The 19,685-nt window shown below is 33.9% G+C and overlaps 1 protein-coding gene across 1 annotated transcript in view; it reads right to left on the bottom strand.

The window, feature by feature from the left end:
- Positions 1-481: 481 nt before the first annotated feature.
- Positions 482-19,685, bottom strand: part of LOC126885033 (acetylcholinesterase-like) — a 63,653-nt gene continuing 44,449 nt past the window's right edge. Inside the window, exons 7-8 of the mRNA XM_050651450.1 lie at positions 14,749-14,881; positions 482-866 (exon numbers count right to left, since the gene is read on the bottom strand). Coding sequence (XP_050507407.1) covers positions 550-866; positions 14,749-14,881 — 450 coding nt within the window. The 3' untranslated portion in view covers positions 482-549. The remainder of the gene's footprint in view (positions 867-14,748; positions 14,882-19,685) is intronic.

The following is a 19,685-nucleotide window of genomic DNA, read 5'->3' as shown; positions in this document are numbered from 1 at the left end:
ATTATTTACGTGAACGGAGGACGTATTTTTCACGTGAATACTAATATATACATTCCCTAAAAGATACGTTAATCAACACCAACACGTATTTCCCGAAACATTTTATTGCTATTTAAGGTAAATAACACGTCTATTGAAGACGAGTTATTCACGTAATTTAAAGACGTATTTTCAATGTGACATTCCAACCAAATTTTCACGTGAAATTCACGTAAGCAATTTACGTATATTGGTGACAAATGTACCCAAAATTCACGTAATTAACACGTTGGTCTGTTTGCTGGGAAGGAGGGGGCAATTGACCCCATTGACCCCCCTCCTTGAATCCGCGCCTGAGTTGAGCAAATTATAAGCGTCTCATCCTATGGCCCAAGAAGTTATAAAAATAGCTCTTACTTCGTAATTATGGATGCATAATGGAAAGATAGGTAATTTTCAAGAAACTGAATTTTTAATTTACGTAAAACAATTAAAAAATATATGTTTTGTGTAGTAACTTTATTTTAACTTAAATAACATAAAATCAACAGCAGTAAGTGCCAATATATATCAATAAGTAGTAAATGGAGGTCTTCCATATTCCATATACAAACTGTCCCAAAGTAAAATCTTGTCAGCATTTGGAAGACCTACCACTTTTAGATCTTTGTTAATTTCAAAAAATTTCAAGTTTTCAGGCTTTATGACAACAGAATTTGCTGGCCAGGTGACGTTCTGTAATAATAATTCAGGCTTTGGGGTTGGGTCGCCATTTTTAATAAAGTTCGTCCATAGCCTCACCATTCGTTCTCTTGTCAAGTAATCTTCGTTACTTCCTGTTATATTATAGTCAAATAAGTAGCCCAAATCTTCACTATGACCAACACCTAAAACCAAAATGTATATTTCAAACAACACTAATGGTAGGGGAACGCAAGCGGGGATTTCGCGCGTTACTCGAGCGCGTCAGAAAATCACATGGAGAGAAACATTGTACCCTGTAAATGTACCCCTACCATATTTGGACTCTCAATACACGGGCGTGCGTTGGGAACAGTCCGTAAAAAATCTATCCTTAGAAAAACTCGAAAACGTCAAATTAAGACAAGGTAAGTTAAGTACATGAAGAAGAGTATTTCCGTATTTTGAAGTAGGTATATACAGGGTGATTGAGTAGTGGGGCAAGTCTCAATAGATCCGCTAGAGTGATAGATAGCAATAAAAGTTAATAACAAAAATTGTAGACAACTTTGAGCTTCACATTACAAAATTAGTTAGAATGTTACAGGTTGTTCGATAATACAGTGGCAGACCAAACTTATGTTTTTTTAAATGGAACACCCTATATTTCATTTTAAGTCGAATTCCTGTTAACTTCTCCATTACAAAAATATAAAGGTTTGTTATGTTATACAGAGTATCTACAAATTTATAACCAATTTTATATGAAAATCGTAACAAGTTCAACTCCCTGTATAAATAAAAATAAGCAAAACAGCAGTGGTTTATTAATGCCATATTTTTTTACGTATTGTCAATATTGCTAATTTTCTTTATATCAAATACAGGGTGAGTCAAAACGCAAGTACATAATTTTCTCAGTAATTTTAAATGGAACGTCTTGTATTTTATATCATTATTGAAAAGTAACATTACCGTACTTTAATTTTTATATAACATTCCCTATGTCCAAATTAATTAGTTTTCGAGATATTTTAATTTTTCAGAGCGAATTATTTTAGGTGTCTAAATTTATCTAAATTTTAAATAAGCCATGACTGAATTGACAATTGATGATTACTGATTATAATCCTATATATTACTGATTGATAATTATCAATCCGGTAATTAATGTAACAATGTAGCAAATAAAGAAATAAAAATAATTTATTAGTAATACATTTTACAAAAAAAAACACAACCACAACATGCAACATTTTTGAAACAATTAAAAGCTACTTTTTATGTAAATGTAACAAATAAAGAAAGAAAATTAGTAATAGATTTTACAAAAAAAACACACACACAAAATACAACATTTTGTGAAGACAATTAAACATTACTTTTGTATGTAAATGTAACAATGTAACAAATAAAGAACGAAAAATAATTTATGAGTAATAAATTTTGCAAAAAAACATGTTTGAAAAAATTAGAAGCTACTTTTACTAAAATATTTTTAATATTTAATTACATAAGGTGTTCAAAATTACCTCCTAACACATTTATGCACGCCTAAAAACGATCATTGAATGAGCTACTTACTCTACGAAGCATTTGTAAATTAACACATCGAAATACACTTTGTATTCTATTTTTCATCTCATCCCTTGTTGGAGGTATTTTACAAACTTAATTATTAACGTAACCGCAAAAAAATCAGTCCAGTTTATTAAATTCTGGTGATTTGGGTGACCACGCTACTGGTCCATTGAAATATGAAAATATCTCGAAAACTTAGACATAGGGAATGTTTCTAAAAATTAAAGTACGGTAATGGTACTTTCCAGTAGTGATATAAAATACAGGGTGTTCCATTTAAAATTACTGAGAAAATATTGTACTTACGTTTTGACTCACCCTGTATTTGATATAAAGAAAATTAGCAATATCAGTCATTCTTGAAAATTTCGACAATACGTAAAAAATATGGCATTAATAAACCATTGCTGTTTTGCTTATTTTTATTTATACAGGGAGTTGAACTTGTTACGATTTTTATATAAAATTGGTTACAACTTTGTACATATCCTATATAACATAACAAGCCTTTATATTTTTGTAATGGAGAAGTTAACATGATTTTGAATTTAAAATAAAATATGTTTCATTTGAAAAAACATAAGTTTGGTCTGCCACTGTGTTTATAGAACACCCTGTAACATTCTAACTAATTTTGTAATGTGAAGCTCAAAGGTGGTTAAAATTTTTATTCTTAAGTTTTATTGTTATCTATTAATTACTATAGCAGATCTATTGAGCTTTACCCCACTAATCAAACACCCTGTATTTATTGTGTATATTTCAAAAACCTGACGATTTGAGCGGGGCGTAAGGAAATGGGGGAGTTACAAAGATTTATAAAAAAAAACGAATATTTCGAGAAATGAACATCTGATCAAAAATTTGAAAAATACCTATTCAATATTTTTCAAAAATCTATCGAATGATACCAAACACGATCGACCCCCACGGGGGTGGGATGGAGGGCTACTTTAACATCGTAAATAGAAACTCCCATTTTTTTATTGCATATTTGGATTCCTTACGTAAGAATAAGTAACTTTTATTCGAGGCATTTTTTCGAATTATGTATAGATGGCGCTATAATCGCAAAAACGATTTTTGGAAATGGAAAATCCCCACTAAAATGGAAAGCCTAACTTAATCTTTTTTGGTTTTAGGACCTAATCTTCACAACCCAAAAGGTCCCCAAGACGCTTTAGTAACTGCAAATTTAGCATCCACGGCTCCCCTACTAGAATAGTCAAAGGGCCCACAAATTGCGTTATTGCTCGACAGTTTTGTTCGACAGGCAAGTCTATTTGAACAAAAATGACGAACACGAGTTGCACACACACTTCAGTTTTGTTTATGGTAGGGGAGCCCAAGCGGGGATTTTTGCAGTTACTCGAGCGCGTCAGATTATTATATGGGGAGAAACCTGGTACCCTGCAGATGCACCTCTACCATATATTGGCTGTTAACACAGGGAAGTTCGTTAAGGGGGGCTCGAAAAAAATCTATCCTTAAAAATACTCGAAATTGTGAGATTAAGATAAGGTAAGTTAAGTACATGCAAAAGAGTGTATATTTAAAAAATTTGACGATTTGAGCGGGACGTAAGAAAATGGGGGAGTCAAAAAGTTTCACAAAAAAAGCGAATATTTCGCGAAATGAACGTCAGATCGAAAACTAAAAACTACGTCTTCAATATTTTTGAATAATCTATCGAATGGTACTAAACATGACCCCCATGGAGAGGGGTGGGGGTAAATTTAAAATTTTAAATGCAAACTCCGCGATATTTCGCAAAATGAACATCAGATCGAAAAACTGCAAAATACACTTTCAAAATGTTTTTGAAAAATTTATCGAATGGTACCAAACACGACCCCCCACGGAGGCAGTGTGGGGGGTTACTTTAAAATCTTAAATGGGACCCCCAAATTTTAATTGCATATTTGGATTCTTTACGTAAAAATAAACAACTTTTATTCGAGACATTTTTCAAATTATGGATAGATGGCGCTATAATCGGAAAAAACGATTGTTGGTATTGGAAAATTAAGTTAAAAAATGGAAAGCGCCCACTAAAATGGAAAATTTTACTTAACTTTTTTTGATTTTAGGACCTAATAATCACAACCCAATAGGTCTCCATAATGCTCGAGTGACTGCAAATTTAGCATACTTTGCTCCCCTACCATTAGTAATTTGTCCGAATATGAAACGAATTTATTTGTGTGCAGTAGCGACGGTGTTTGCCATAAAATCAAACGAAAAACTTAAACAAAATGGACGGCAAAATGGCTCTTGATGAAAAACCAGTTTTCTCATGTAAACTTGTTAAAGGGATTAACATTGTAACGTGATGACTATGGTCCGAGAGCTGTTAGACATTTTGAGTAGGTATTTAGGCAATCTGAAAATTTTTCAGGTGAATCTTCTATGATAACCTAATACAAAAATGCCAGTCTGGCTGAAGGGTAGCGGTTATTTTCCTCAAAAATCCCATCCAAATTTAAAAAAAGGGTAAAAATTGTTTTTGCCCAAAATATCATTGACGTGACTTTAAAGTAAATTTAAATGATAAAGTTTTTTAAAAGATAAAAGATAAAGTTTTTCAATCCTAATAGCAACATTAATAATTTTGAAAAATATTAAAAATATTACTAAAAGATTTTTAAATTGAAAACTTATTGGTACATTTCCCTGGTGACACCTCCAAGGCTTCTATAATTTGCAAGCCAAATGGATGCTGCAGTGAAGACAAAAGGGAAGGAATTCTACACTATGCAATTCACAATCCCCGTCTGCAGCTTGGTAAAGTTCCAACGGAAAATGCAACTAGTTACTCTACGGAGTAATACTACTATAAAATAAAAATGTATACCATTTTTATTCAGTTGCAATGCGAAGCCAAAAATGTCTTAATTTTCACTTAGATTAGAGAGCGCAACCAGCACTCTTATCGACGATTTCACCTCTTGTTAGAGGCTCTTCAGAGAATGCATAGGTTACTTTCTCTAATCCAGTAAATTTTTCGACATATATTAGTCCCACACTGCAACTGACGTGAATGGATTAGGTGACTAGCGTCATCTGGCAATTGAAAGATAAAGTTTTTCAATCCTAATAGCAACATTAATAATATTGAAAAATATTAAAAATATTACTAAAAGATTTTTAAATTGAAAACTTATTGGTACATTTCCCTGGTGACACCTCCAAGGCTTCTACAATTTGCAAGCCAAATGGATGCTGCAGTGAAGACAAAAGAGAAGGAATTCTACACTATGCAATTCACTTCCCTTTTGTCTTCACTGCAGCATCCATTTGGCTTGCAAATTGTAGAAGCGTTGGAGGTGTCACCAGGGAAATGTACCAATAAGTTTTCAATTTAAAAATCTTTTAGTAATATTTTTAATATTTTTCAATATTATTAATGTTGCTATTAGGATTGAAAAACTTTATCTTTCAATTGCCAGATGACGCTAGTCACCTAATCCATTCACATCAGTTGCAGTGTGGGACTAATATATGTCGAAAAATTTACTGGATTAGAGAAAGTAACCTATGTATTCTCTGAAGAGCCTCTAACAAGAGGTGAAATCGTCGATAAGGGTGCTGGTTGCGCTCTCTTATCTAAGTGAAAATTAAGACATTTTTGGCCTCGCATTGCAACTGAATAAAAATGGTATACATTTTTATTTTAAATTTAAATATTCAAATATAAAGAAAATAAACAGGCCAGGTGATTTTCGAGAGATTTTAACTCTGGAGGCGCCCCAGGATTATTTTCAGGGGGTGCAACTGAACTTCCGAAGATTGCATCTGAATCTGCACATACTATTAACCAGTATAAAATATACAACTATATATTATGCATAACTATGTAACTTCTTTCAGGATACGGGGGTGCAATTGTTATTTGACAGGGTATTTTTAATATTATAAATATTCTAATAAAACAGACAGGTTCTTTTTGGTGAAATTTTCTAACTATCAGGTGATCAAATAAATTACGCGTGCATGTGAATGAAAAGCGCTGTAGGTAAGCAGCAGTGTGAGAAAGAGCTTATTATACCGATGGCTGTTTGCGTCCTCTATCGGGGCGAATTCGTTCGCTCGAGCAAAATCACGTGACCTGATGATACCCTTTTAAAAATATTGAAAAAGTGTGATCCATCTACTTTGCCTCCGTGTAAACCCGAATTGAGACAACATCTGCTAAAGAACTCAGTATATCACGAGCGAAACGCATATTTGCAAGTCCCCAGTTCTTTAACACCTAACGGAAATGGATGGATACTAAATATGGATAAATTGGATTTTAATTGGTTTGAGGGAGATTGTTTGCCGTTTATGATCAGCTTATGATGGTATAGTTCATCAGCAAACCAAAGATAATTTCAGAAATATTGCTGAAGGTAAGCTTACATGTTCTTTTTATAACTGAAATCTTTTTTTTAGTTAATTTAATCTTCTTCTTCTTCGTGTGCCTCATCCTTTCAGGACAATGGCGATTATAACGGCCCATTTTATTCTGTCTGCACAGCGATTGTGAAGAGTTATATTGTTGTTTTTACACTCCACTACTTTAAAATTTTCAAACAGGATATGCATCGTCTTCCCGGTTCTCTTTTTTCTTGCACTTTTTCTTATATAACCAATCACATCACGTTTTTTATATTTCTTAGTATGTGACCAAAGCAGCTCATTTTTCTTTCCTTCATTGTGTTGAGTATTTCTTTTGCCTTTTTCATCTTTCTTAATGTTTCCGTGTTTGTTACGTGTTGTGCCCACGATATTTTTTACATTCTTCGATAACACCACATCTCAAAAGTCGCAAGTCTTTTTTCAAATGCGCCCGTGATTGTCCAGGCTTCGACTCAGTATACAAGGACAGAGAATACGTAGTAACTCAATTAATTAATAACCAATTAATTTTTAGTTAATTCTAAACGTGAATTATATATTGTAAAATTCCCTCATCTTCTTTAGTCTCAGCATCCATTATGGCTTCCAAATTGTAGAAGCCTCGGAGGTGTTACCAGAGATGGTTTTCATTGTTTTCAATCTGGTAGGACGTAGAGTAATATTTTTTATGTTGTTTTATGTGCTATTAGATTGAAAACTTAGTCTTTTGCTAACAGTTGCCGCTAGGGCATCCCTGCCATTTCGTTCATTGCAATCCGAGACTGCACGCCGGGGTTTGTCTTAGTTGGGTCAGAGAGAGCAACATATGTGCCTCCTGATGAGAGACTAATAAGTTTCGAAATCGGTAGAGGTGTTTGCTGCACTCTCTGATTGAACTAGAATAATGATGTGGCTGTAGTTTCGTGTTGCAATGAAATTAAAAATGGTTATTCATTTTTGATTTACACGTTTACTCTGATTCGAGTACGAAGGAAACCATTCTCGTTAGAACTTTACCACGCTGAGCAGATGGAACGTGAATTATAAATTGTAAAATTCCCTCATCTTCCTTAGTCTCAGCATCCGTTATGGCTTGCAAATTGTAGAAACCTCGGAGGTGTTACCAGAGATGGTTTTCATTGTTTTCAATCTGGTAGGATGTAGAGTAATATTTTTTGATGGTGTTTTATGTACTATTAGATTGAAAACTTAGTCTTTTAGTAAAAAGTTATTTAAAATCTAAAATATATAATAATTACTCCAACATCATCGCCAGGTCACGTGATTTTGCTCGAGCGAACGGACTCGCTGCGATAGAGGACACAAACAGCTATCGGTATACGCTCTTTCTCACACTGCTGCTTACTTATAGCGCTTTTCATTCACATGCAAGCGTAATTTGTTATGGCAGTTAGAGAATTTCACCAAAAAAACCTTTTTTAGAATATTTATTTTTAATATTAAAAAATACCCTGTCAAAATAACAACTGCACCCCCTGTCCGGAAAGAAAGTACATAGCTATGCATGTATAGTTGTATATTTTATGCTGGGTAATAAGATTCAGATGCACTCTTCTGAAGTTCAGATGCACCCCCTGAAAATAATCCTGGGGCGCCCATGCAAAGTTAAAATCTCTCATAAATCGCAAGGCCTGTTTATTTTGTTTATATCTGAATATCTAAATTTACTTTAAAGTCACGTCAATGATATTTTTGCAATAATAATTTTTACCATTTTTTTTTACCTTTGGGGAGTATTTTTGGGGAAAATAACCGCTACCCTCCAGCCAGACCGGCATTTTTGTATTAGGCTATCATGGAAGAGTCGCCTGAAAAATTTTCAGATTGCCTAAAATACCTACTTAAAAATGTCTAACAGCTCTCACGCTATTAGTTTAATTATTTGAGAATGAATTACGAAACTTATTGAACCCTTTTAAAATTAGTAATTTCCCTGACCGTCAAACAAAACACGCAATTGAAAAGAGCTATTACACCTCATGAGTGACTTTAAAATTTCCCGCTACCGGCAGACGTTACGACGATTTAAAATTTTCCTATGACATATAATCATAATACCACAGATTTGGTACATGCATACGCCCTCACTTCCAGCACCGCTAAGTTTTGATTTATTAATTTTTTTTAATCCCTTCTGTATCCTGCTCTTAATAAATCAATATTTTTCTTTACTGCTTCTTTTGTTGCAACAACATCCACTTTTTTTAACTTTGCTAATTCAGTCCCGGATTAAGAATCTTGAGGTCCCTAGGCAACCTAAGCTATGAGCCTCTTAAAGCCTTCTCCCTCCAAAACCACCTCGGTTAACCCCTCCATCTCCATCCTCCATCCGCAGTTTTAAGTGCAATCTCTTTTCTCTGTAATGATTTACCGACAGAGTTGATGCGTTCTAAAATGTTGCCCAAAATGCCAAAACTCATTCATTACGAAAGTTTATTTTTTGACATTTCTTTGAACCGGGCCTTAGTCTATTGAACTATTTCATCCTTTTGATTAGAGTTTTCAGCAAGAGAATGCACAGCACAGCAGATTTAAAGACGTTGTAACCTTTAGACAAAACTCTTATTACGTCAACCTTTGCACTTCATCGAATGGTGCTTGTTCTTTTAATAACTAGATCGTGGCAAATGGGATCGCTTAGTGGAGTTTCATTTAAGCATTTGATCATAACTTTCCAAAGGTGGGTAGAGGCTGAAAAAGTTGTACACGGACTGAACAAACCCAAAATACGATATTGCTCCAGCTCCAATACAACTTTCAGCAGCACTTACTCCAACTAAATTATTTTAAACGAGTGTGCGGCACAAGGAATGTAAATTGCAAGTTTGTTAATCTTAGATAAATGAGCCTTAAAACCATTATATTTGACTGACATGTTTGTTGAATGATTGTCCCCTCATGTCGTTTACATCAATGCAACAGTCGTTTTTAAAGATTAAAACAGCAAAATAAAGATTTTTTCCAGTATGGCTACTTATGGGTATGTCTATGAGAAAACCCTCATACACTTTACCATCAGCTGGATTTACATATCTTAATAAATGGTCCTGGTCAATATGAGACAAATCTGAAATTAAATCGACACTTAAGGAGTAGTATTTGGCTTCCTTAATTTCTTTAACAATTGTATTCAAAACGTGTTTTCCCATTACCTCTATTATTTCTTCCCAGATCTTTGGAGATAAGTGAGAAGGCTTTCCAGTACTCCTATTGCCATACTTAGCTAAATGAGAGCTTAAAGAGGATCGTATTCTGCAAGTACTTAACTCAAAAATGCCTAAGTAGTTCCCATTATTTTCTGAACGACGAATGTCTGTATCACTTCTAAACGCTAATCCGCGAGGAGATAGAAACTTAACCACAGATACTACTCTTTTCAGAACTTGAATCCAATTGTAATCTCGTTCTTGATTAAATTCAATTTCCAAAGAGCTGTCAATTCGACCATAAAGGCGCTGCCTGTCGATGAGTGTTCGTCAAACGTTCGCCATAAAGTATACATGGAGAGCAGTAAACATTTCCATTTGAAGAAGAGTACGTTAGCCAATCTCTTGTAATTTTTGTTACACTGATATATTTTCGAAAAACCATAGGTAAAAATCTTGTAATGCGCTCAAAATTGTTTTTGATGCTGAGAAACTTCCATCAAGATTGTTACATTCTGAAGAACCTTTCCCAATACAAAATTTCCATATTTCTTCAGTTATGGTATTCCATAATCCTATGTTGTTTCCGAATTTTGGGCCCAATTTACCTTTAACTTCAATTTCTAACTTAGTTTCGGTTTATGGTTCTTTTTTTGAACTGGAATATAACTCGTCATTGTATGATTTTTCATCTTCTTCAGTTACGGAAGCGATGTTTCCCTCAGCTATTTCTATTTCATCACGTGCATTTTCATTGGTTGCAGCTTCACTAGCTGTGGATTTCCGTGTGAAACCAAGTTTATGGTATTCCGCGATATTAGAATTTGTCATATACCGGGTGTCTTGTATATCTAATTAAGGTAATAAGGTTGATAATTGACCAATTTGTATCTAAACTAATAATCCACATGTGTGAATATAAAAACAAATAAATTCGTGCGATCTACTGGGTGATATAATTATTCTGTTCAATATCGGATATGAATTCTGAATATTTGTTATTGGACACCCATTTTAACTGCCTATAACTTCTAAACGGCTCAAGATAGAAATATGCGGTTTTCGCTGAAATGTTTTATTTTAGTAAAAGTTTTGTATGAATGGATTGAATTTTTTTTATCGCTTTCAAATACGAAAAAAAAATGGCGGATTTTTGAAAAAAACGTTGTTGACTTTTTTTTAATGGAACACCCAGTAGGGGAAAGGCGGGCAAAACGGGGTAGCTGCCTAAAACGGGGTACCCCCTTTTTTTTCAATATCACTCGCTCCATCTATACGACGTTAATGAAATTATATTATAGACGCCTGTTTACGGGTTCTGTCATAAAGCAGATATAATTAACTGTTAGTCGATTGTTGTGAAGAGTACATGTGCGTTTTTAGTTAACCAAGTTATAATATCGGCCGAAAAATAATCCATCGTTAGTATTACTTAAACAATTTATTATTTAATATCATTACGTCCAACTAACAGTGAATGTGTTCTAGAGTATTCGTTTGTCATTATGTTAAAAAATAAAAACTTGTAATAATTTAAACAGGTCATAATCTCAAAATCTGCTCTTTGGGCAAAATGGGGTACCAATAGGTAGGGTAAAATGGGGTAACCTTTTTACCATACCTATTGGTAGTCTTTACCCTTTTTACCATACCAAGTAAGATCAAACCAAATCACAGACGAGTAAGAAATCGCAATTGAATAAAACTAAAAAAGTAGAGTCAGATTCAGAAGGCGAAGATAGTGACACTAACTGGTTCTGTGGAAACTTTTATTCAAGTTCCACAGAAGGATGGATAAGCTGATCCAGTTGCCTTAAATAGGCTAAAAATTCATGTGCAGGTGTAGAAGATGAGGATGATGAAGTAGCGAATGAAGTAGACTTGTATGCGAATTTTGCCAATAGGCTTTTCTTGGTTTCAATTTGGTACCCCATTTTACCCTATACGACGGGCATAATGGGGCAATTTACATTAGTTTCTGTTTTTTAATATAATAAAAAAACTTTAACTTTTTTTTAATTTAAATTATATTAATAAATAGTTACTACTACAACAAAGATATTTGTCTTATTTTAACACCTTAAAAGTTACAGATTTTTTTTAAATCCCAATTTAAACCTTAAATACCCCATTTTGCCCGCCTTTCCCCTATATTTTTTTGTAAATTGAAAGAAAGGTCATTCACCTATCCAGCGATATAAAGTTTTTCAAAATTGGTTGTCAGATCACTGAGTAATTAATTTTTAAAATGAGGGGTGCAACGTGGATATCACATACCTAAATAACACAACTGAGCAAAATGATACATACTCGTATTATGTGATTTCCACATTGCATCTCTCATTTTAAAAATTAATTGCTCAGTCAATTGGCAACCGATTTTAAAAAAAATTATATCGCTTGATAGGTAAATGACCGTTTTTTCAAGATACAAAAAACTATACTGGGTGTTTTAATAAAAAAAGTCAACAACGTTTTTTTTTCAAAAATCCGCCATTCTTTATTTAAAAGCGATATAAAAAATGGTCACTTACCTAAAAACTTAAAAAACCGGTGATTTATCTATCCAGCGATATAAAAATTTTTAAAATCGGTTGTCAAATGACTGAGCAATTAATTTTTAAAATGAGAGATGCAATGTGGAAATCACATAACTTAGTTATGTTATTTAGGTATGTGATATCCACGTTGCACCTCTCATTTTAAAAATTAATTACTCAGTGATTTGACAACCAATTTTGAAAAACTTTATATCGCGAGATAGGTAAATGACTTTTCTTTCAATTTACAAAAGAATATACTGGGTGTTCCATTAAAAAAAAGTCAACAACGTTTTTTTTTTTCAAAAATCCGCCATATTTTATTTCGTATTTGAAAGCGATATAAAAAATTCAATCCATTCAGACAAAACTTTTACTAAAATAAAACATTTCAGTGAAAACCGCATATTTTTATCTTGAGCCGTTTAGATGTTATAGGCAGTTAAAATGGGGGAAAATATAAGTGGACACCCGGTATATGATTTATAGTTTTTATTTCTGACTAGTAGTTTCTAATTATTATTTTTTCGTTTTGAGCCCTACGGAGCCCCCTTTGGGGCCGAGGCCCCTAGGCATCTGCCTACTTTGCCTAATGGTTAATCCGGCACTGTTGCCAATAGACTCCCATATGCTTTGTCGATCACTGTACTCGCACTGAACTCGAAAACGTCGATACAGTTCTATAAATTCTAATAAAAACTTTCTATTTATTTGGCGAAGATACGCCATATTGAAACAATTTGTTGTGTATGCCGTCTCAAGTGCCGTCTCCTAATCGGAGGTTGGATATCATCATCACTATCTTTACTCTATCTACCGCTGCTCTAAAGAGTTCTATAGAACTGCATTTAAACCAGTCCCTTAAATTCTTCAACCATGACACTCTCCTTCTTCCTATACTCCTTCCTCCTCTTATCTTTCCCTGTGTGATGAGTCTTAGCATTTCATATCGCTGTCCCCTCATTACGTGTCCCAGATATTCTAACTTTCTTATTTTTATTGTGTTTATTATTTCGCATTCTTTACCCATTTATCGCAATACTTCCGTGTTGGTTTTCTTCTGTGTATATGCTATTCTAAGCATCCTTCTGTAACACCACAAGTCAATGGCTGTAGCGTATTTATGTGTTCTTGCGTTAATCTCCAGCTTTCAAGTCCATATTGCAGTATCGAGAACACGTAGCATCTCAAAGCTGTTACTCTCAGTTCTAAGCTAAGGTCTTTGTTGCAGAGAACTGTTTTAATTTCTACAAACGCATTTCTTGCTATTTCTATCCTGGTTCTTATTTCTGTTGTTTGATCATTTTTCTCTGAAATTCAGGTTCCCAGGTATTTGTATTTATCAACCCTTTCTATCGGTACATTTCCCAAATGTATGCTTGTTTGTATGCTTGTTTCCTTAGTTATTATCATGTATTTGGTCTCTTTTATATTCATTTTTAGTCCATATTCTTCACAGAAATTGTTTGTTTTGTTTAGTAGAAGTTGGAGTTGTTCAGCAGAGCTTGCCATAATCACGGTGTCATCTGAATATCTTATGTTGTTAATAGATCTTCCGTTAATTATTATTCCTTCACTTTGAGATAGCAATGCTTCTTCAAAAATGGCTTCACTATATGCATTAAAGAGTAATGGAGACATAATACATCCCTGCCTAACTCCTCTAGTGATTTCAATTTCTGGACTGGGTTCGTTATCTATTACAATTTGTGCACTTTGATTCCAGTAAAGGTTTGTTATTATTCGTAAGTCCCTTTTGTCTATGTTTTTTGTCTTTAGAATTTGGACTAATTTTTCATGTCTTACTTTGTCAAAAGCTTTCTTAAAATCAACGTAACAAACATGCACATCCACATTCATGTCCATGCATCTTTGAGCTAACACATTAAAAGCAAATAACGCCTCTCTGGTTCCTAGTCCGTTTCTGAACCCAAACTGACTATCATTTATTCCTTCTTCTAGTTTTTTATTTATACGACCATGTATTATTTTCAAGAATAATTTGAGAACCTGACTTATTAATGATATTGTTCTGTATTCACTGCAATCTTTAGCGTTTGTATTTTTAGGGATAGCACAAAAGGTTGAGAGTAACCACTGTTTTGGTATGTTTCCTGTTTTGTACAATGAAAGCGCCACTTATGGATAAACAGTCGATTTTAAATTTTGTACCCGCACATTCGTTTCAGATTTGCTCGAATTGAGGTGCTTATCGAACAAGTTCGACAAACATAATCAAGCTGATCCTGATTATTCCATTATTTTTGCACGCGACAGTTTCCAACCCACACACTTCCGTTTTGCGTCATTTTTGTTCGAACAGATTTGCTCGTCGAACAAAACTGTCGAGCAATAACGCAATTTGTGGGCCCCTTAACACGCAGTTTGATTAGTTTTAATAATAATTAATACACACTTACCGTGAAATTCGCGATCTATGCGACCCCATAGTGGTCCTTCATAGGAAAAATGATAAGCATACACTTTTGTGTAAGCGGAATAAAGTCTAATAGCTTCATGAATTGGTTTTTCAAATTGGGTGTCTGCGATATACTAAAAAACACAAATCAAGTTATGTTATGTTATAATAACTTTGAAGAACAAAAGTGCAGTAAGCATAATATAGTTTACATCTACTATTAAAGAAGTATGTTTTCTAAAGAAGGCTAATGGAAATTTTATAGGTACTAAAGAGGAACCAACATAGACCAAAGGGCGACTCGGTCAAGATATATAGTATAGATTAGTTTGGCCAAGTCCATAAGACCCAGCAGAATTAGATGGGCTATAAATATATTTCAGCCATATAAGTCTCCAGTGACAAATAACATATTGATACCACACATGTGCATTGAGCAAGCTCCTCAAAGCCAGTTTAGCATGGAAGTTATTATCGGAAATATGGCAAAAGGTTAAAGACATATACTTGCCTGAGGTAAGTCAAGTATCAGACCTAACACCAAAGTCATATAGACCAATTAGCATATCGTCTTTTCTATTAAAAACTGCTGGAAAGGCATCTGGATAGGTACATAAGGGACGAAGTGCTAATAATACGTTATAAGATAATAGTAATCGTCAATATGCTTACCAATCGGGTAAATCGACGGATTCGGCATTGAATGATCTAAATAGGTTTATCTCAACATCAACGAAGGACAAAGAGTTAGAAGTGGAAGCTTTTTTAGATATCGAAGGGACCTTTATTATTGTGACTACCAACTCTTTGATTGAGGCAATGACTAAACGAGACACACTTGCGGTAATATGCAGATGGATAACGGCATTCCTGGAAAATAGGATAGTACCTAATATCCACTCTGGGTAAACCAACCATCAAAGCACGAGCAAGTGGAGGCTGGTTATCAAAAGAAGTCATGTCACCTCTACTTTAAATAATTTTGGTAGATGATCTTCTCAAAGATCTGTCCACAAGACTTTCACTGTCTAGGATACGCTTATGATATTGCAATTGGCGCCCTATTGCAAGTAGTAGCCCTAAATATAGTTGATAACTGGTGTGATCAAGAGAGACTAATAATCAATGTTTAAAAACCACAAATCGTAAACTTAACAAAAAAGACATAATTGCAAGACATAAAACTATCGATACTGTGGTTCAGGAACAGAGATTTCATTTGTTGTAGAAACAAAATATCTGGAGCCATATTTTAATCATCAGCTTACATGAAATACGGACACACTGAAAACCATATAGAAAGCTACTTTGTCCTTGGACAGAAGAATGTGCGATAAAAATTGAGGCCTCAGCCCCAAAATGACTCTATGGTTATACATAAGAGTTGTTAGACCAATGATAACCCATGGGTTTGTGACGTGGTGAACAAAGTCGCAGAAAGTGGAAACAATAAGGCTGCCAAGTCCTGCTGAATGTACCACCAGTTTATATCTTTATACAATAAAGTGTGAAGCCAGATTCACATAATTAAATACAGTGTGTCCGCGTAACTTGGAACCATATGAGGAACTTTTTTATTATCAACTTTACGAAAAAAAAAAAAAAAAAAAATTCTTCATAAAGTGGTCTGCATGATCTAAACCCTAAGATTCAATTATCAGATATCAAATTTAATCAACAGTGTACGAGATATGTCAAAAATATGAATTTTTCCGTGTTTTCGTTTTGCAACGAAATTGAAAATGGTTATTCATTTTTGATTTACATTTACTCTGTGTGGAGTATGAAGGGAACCATTCTCGTTGGAACTTTACCGCGCTGAGCAGATGGGACGTGAATTGTAAATTGTAGAATTCCCTCATCTTCCTTAGTCTCAGCATCCGTATGGCTTGCAAATTGTAGAAGCCTCGGAGGTGTAACCAGAGCAGGTTCCCATTGTTTTCATTCTGGTGGGATGTAGAATAGCATTATGTTGTTTTATATGCCATTAGAGTGAAAACTTAGTCTTTTTACTAGCAGTTGCCGCTAGGGCATCTATGCCATTTCGTTCGTTGCAATCCGGGACTGCACGCTGGGGTTTGTTTTGGTTGGATCGGGGAGAGCAGCATATGTGCCTCCTGATGAGAGACTAATAAGTTTCGAAACCGGTAGGGGTGCTTGCAGCACTCTCTGATTGGACTAGAATATGGTTCGGCTGTGTTTTCGTTTTGCAACGAAATTGAAAATGGTTATTCATTTTTGATTTACATTTACTCTGTGTGGAGTATGAAGGGAACCATTCTCGTTGGAACTTTACCGCGCTGAGCAGATGGGACGTGAATTGTAAATTGTAGAATTCCCTCATCTTCCTTAGTCTCAGCATCCGTATGGCTTGCAAATTGTAAAAGCCTCGGATGTGTAACCAGAGCAGGTTCCCATTGTTTTCATTCTGGTGGGATGTAGAATAGCATTATGTTGTTTTATATGCCATTAGAGTGAAAACTTAGTCTTTTTCCCCAGTAAGTATTTCTAAGGGTGTCAAAACTTTCCAGACGAAAATAACAGGAATCCATTACTGCGTGGAAGAAATAGAAAGGCAGAAAAGAACGAACTGTTCAATTGCCATCTTCATAGAAAGCCAGGCAGCGATTAAGGCACTAAATTCCGTAAAGGTGAACTCTAAGGTAGTATGGGATTGTGTGTGTGCCCCAAATAAACTAAGAAATCGTAGCAACGGTACGGTAGCCTGGGTATTGGGGCACGAAAGTCCTGAAGACAATGAAAAAAGCGGATAAAATGGCCAAACAAAGCTAATCGATGCCATTCATCGGACCGGAACCCTTGTACGGCGATGCAAAGACAAAAGACAATAACCAGTATAAGGCTGAATAAAAGAGGGTACCTCACAAATCTCTGCAATGGTGGAGAAATTCACCAGGACAAAGACAGGTGAAACAGTCTATTACAGAACATTCGTCAAAATTTACGCGAGACCTAATAAGCAAAGACAGGAAAACAGTCAAAGCCGTAGTAGGTCTGCTGACAGGGTATTATTAGACTTTTTTATTAGGCGAAGAAAAGCCACTGGCAAACAGCTACATGGAAGGTTCAGTCCTGAAGTTATTAGACTTTGTAAAAAGAGTTAGGCCAGAGAATGTAACCTAAGTTAGGTTAGATCGTGATATCTTTGACCATAGAACATATGAACGGAATAATATTCTGGGCTGATTATCGGAGAATAGGCCATTTTTGGGAAAAGTTATTTACCAGCAATTTTATTGCTGGAATCGAATTATAAGATCCTATATATTAATAATATAGGTATGGAAAGTCCTCAGATAGTGTGCTACTTTTTTTATAAACAAAATGGCGCCCGAAAATCGTGTTTTTTTCAATTATTGCTCTATAACTCCGAAGATATTAACTTTACAACAAAAACACTCAAATAAAAATTCACCGTGATTACATTCTGCATAGAGACGTGTTTTTCCCGAGCTGCTCCGACGAAAATTTTCCTCGGAAAATGCGGGTTTTCCCAACAAAATCTTTAATTTTCAAATAAAGTTTTAGATAAGTAATTATTTACCAATGATTAAATAATTTGATGAATTAAAAGCCTTCTTGGTTTAGATTATAGTTCCAGAGGCTGGTGAAAATTAAACGAATATTTTAGCAACAATTCAATTGTTAATTAATAATTTACGGTCGCAATAATAACCAAAATAATTATGATACACTGATCAAACTTTGAAATCTTATAAAGATGAGATGCCTATTTAACATTTTGTCGACAAAATATAAATTTTTTATTTTGTTTTGCATAATCTTTAAATGTTTAAAAAAAATAGTTATAAACAAATTAACGTTTCTCAAAAAGTTTTTATTATATTATAATTTTAAAAAATAGCTAAAATGCGCATTTCAAATATCTTGAAAATGAATGCCTTAAAACTTTTCTGCAACCATTTGCAAAAAAGTTATGAAACGGCAAAGTAAACATACGATTACTAAGGTGTTTATAATTCTTTTTAATTCTTTCAAAGCGTAGAAGTGAGTTTAAAGTACAAGCTAATTATTTATAAAAAATATCGATTATCAGTTTAATGGTTATACTGTAATTAAAGATTATAAATATATTTTTTTGTAATTTACACGCGCGAAAGTAGAATAATACAGTACCGTAGCTACCCGCCCACATACACAACTCGCGCGAGTTTAAGCGTGTCAGTCGCTTCGAGTGAACATTTTATCTCCGGCTCTGTATCAAGCCTACTTCCGCGCTAAAAATTACAAAAAAAAAGTATTTTTAATCTTTGATTAAAATATAACCATTGCACTAATTTTTGACATTCTTTGTGAGTAATTAGATTGTACCATAGACTCACTTTTAAGCTTTGAAACAATTAAAACAAATTATAAACAATGGAGAAATCGTATATTTATTTTGCTGTTTCATAACTTTTTTGCAAATGGTTGGAAAATTTTTTTAAAGCATTCATTTTCAAGACCTATGAAATACGCATTTTAACTATTTTTTAAAATTAGAATATAATAAACAATTTCTAAGAAATGTTAATTTGTTTATAACAATTCTTTTTAAACATTTAAAGATTATGCAAAAAAATGAAAAATTTATATTTTGTCGACAAAATATTAAATAGGCATCACACCTTTATAATCTTCCTAAGTTTGATCAATGTCTCATGATTATTTTGGTTGTTATTGCGACTGTAAATTGTTAATTAACAATTGAATTGTTGCTAAAATATTCGTTTCATTTTCACCGGCTTCTGAATTTATAATCTATACCAAGAAAGCTTTAATTTCACCAAGCTATATAATTATTGATAAATAATTACTGGCCCAAAAAATTTATTTGAAAATTCGAGATTTTGTTGGGAAAACCCACATTTTTCGAGGAAAATTTTCGTCGAAGCAAATCGTGAAAAACATGCCTCT

The sequence above is a fragment of the Diabrotica virgifera genome, chromosome 5 (genome assembly GCF_917563875.1).
Source record: "Diabrotica virgifera virgifera chromosome 5, PGI_DIABVI_V3a".
Taxonomy (NCBI): Eukaryota; Metazoa; Arthropoda; class Insecta; order Coleoptera; family Chrysomelidae; genus Diabrotica; species Diabrotica virgifera.
This window is presented reverse-complemented; position numbering and strand designations above follow the sequence as displayed.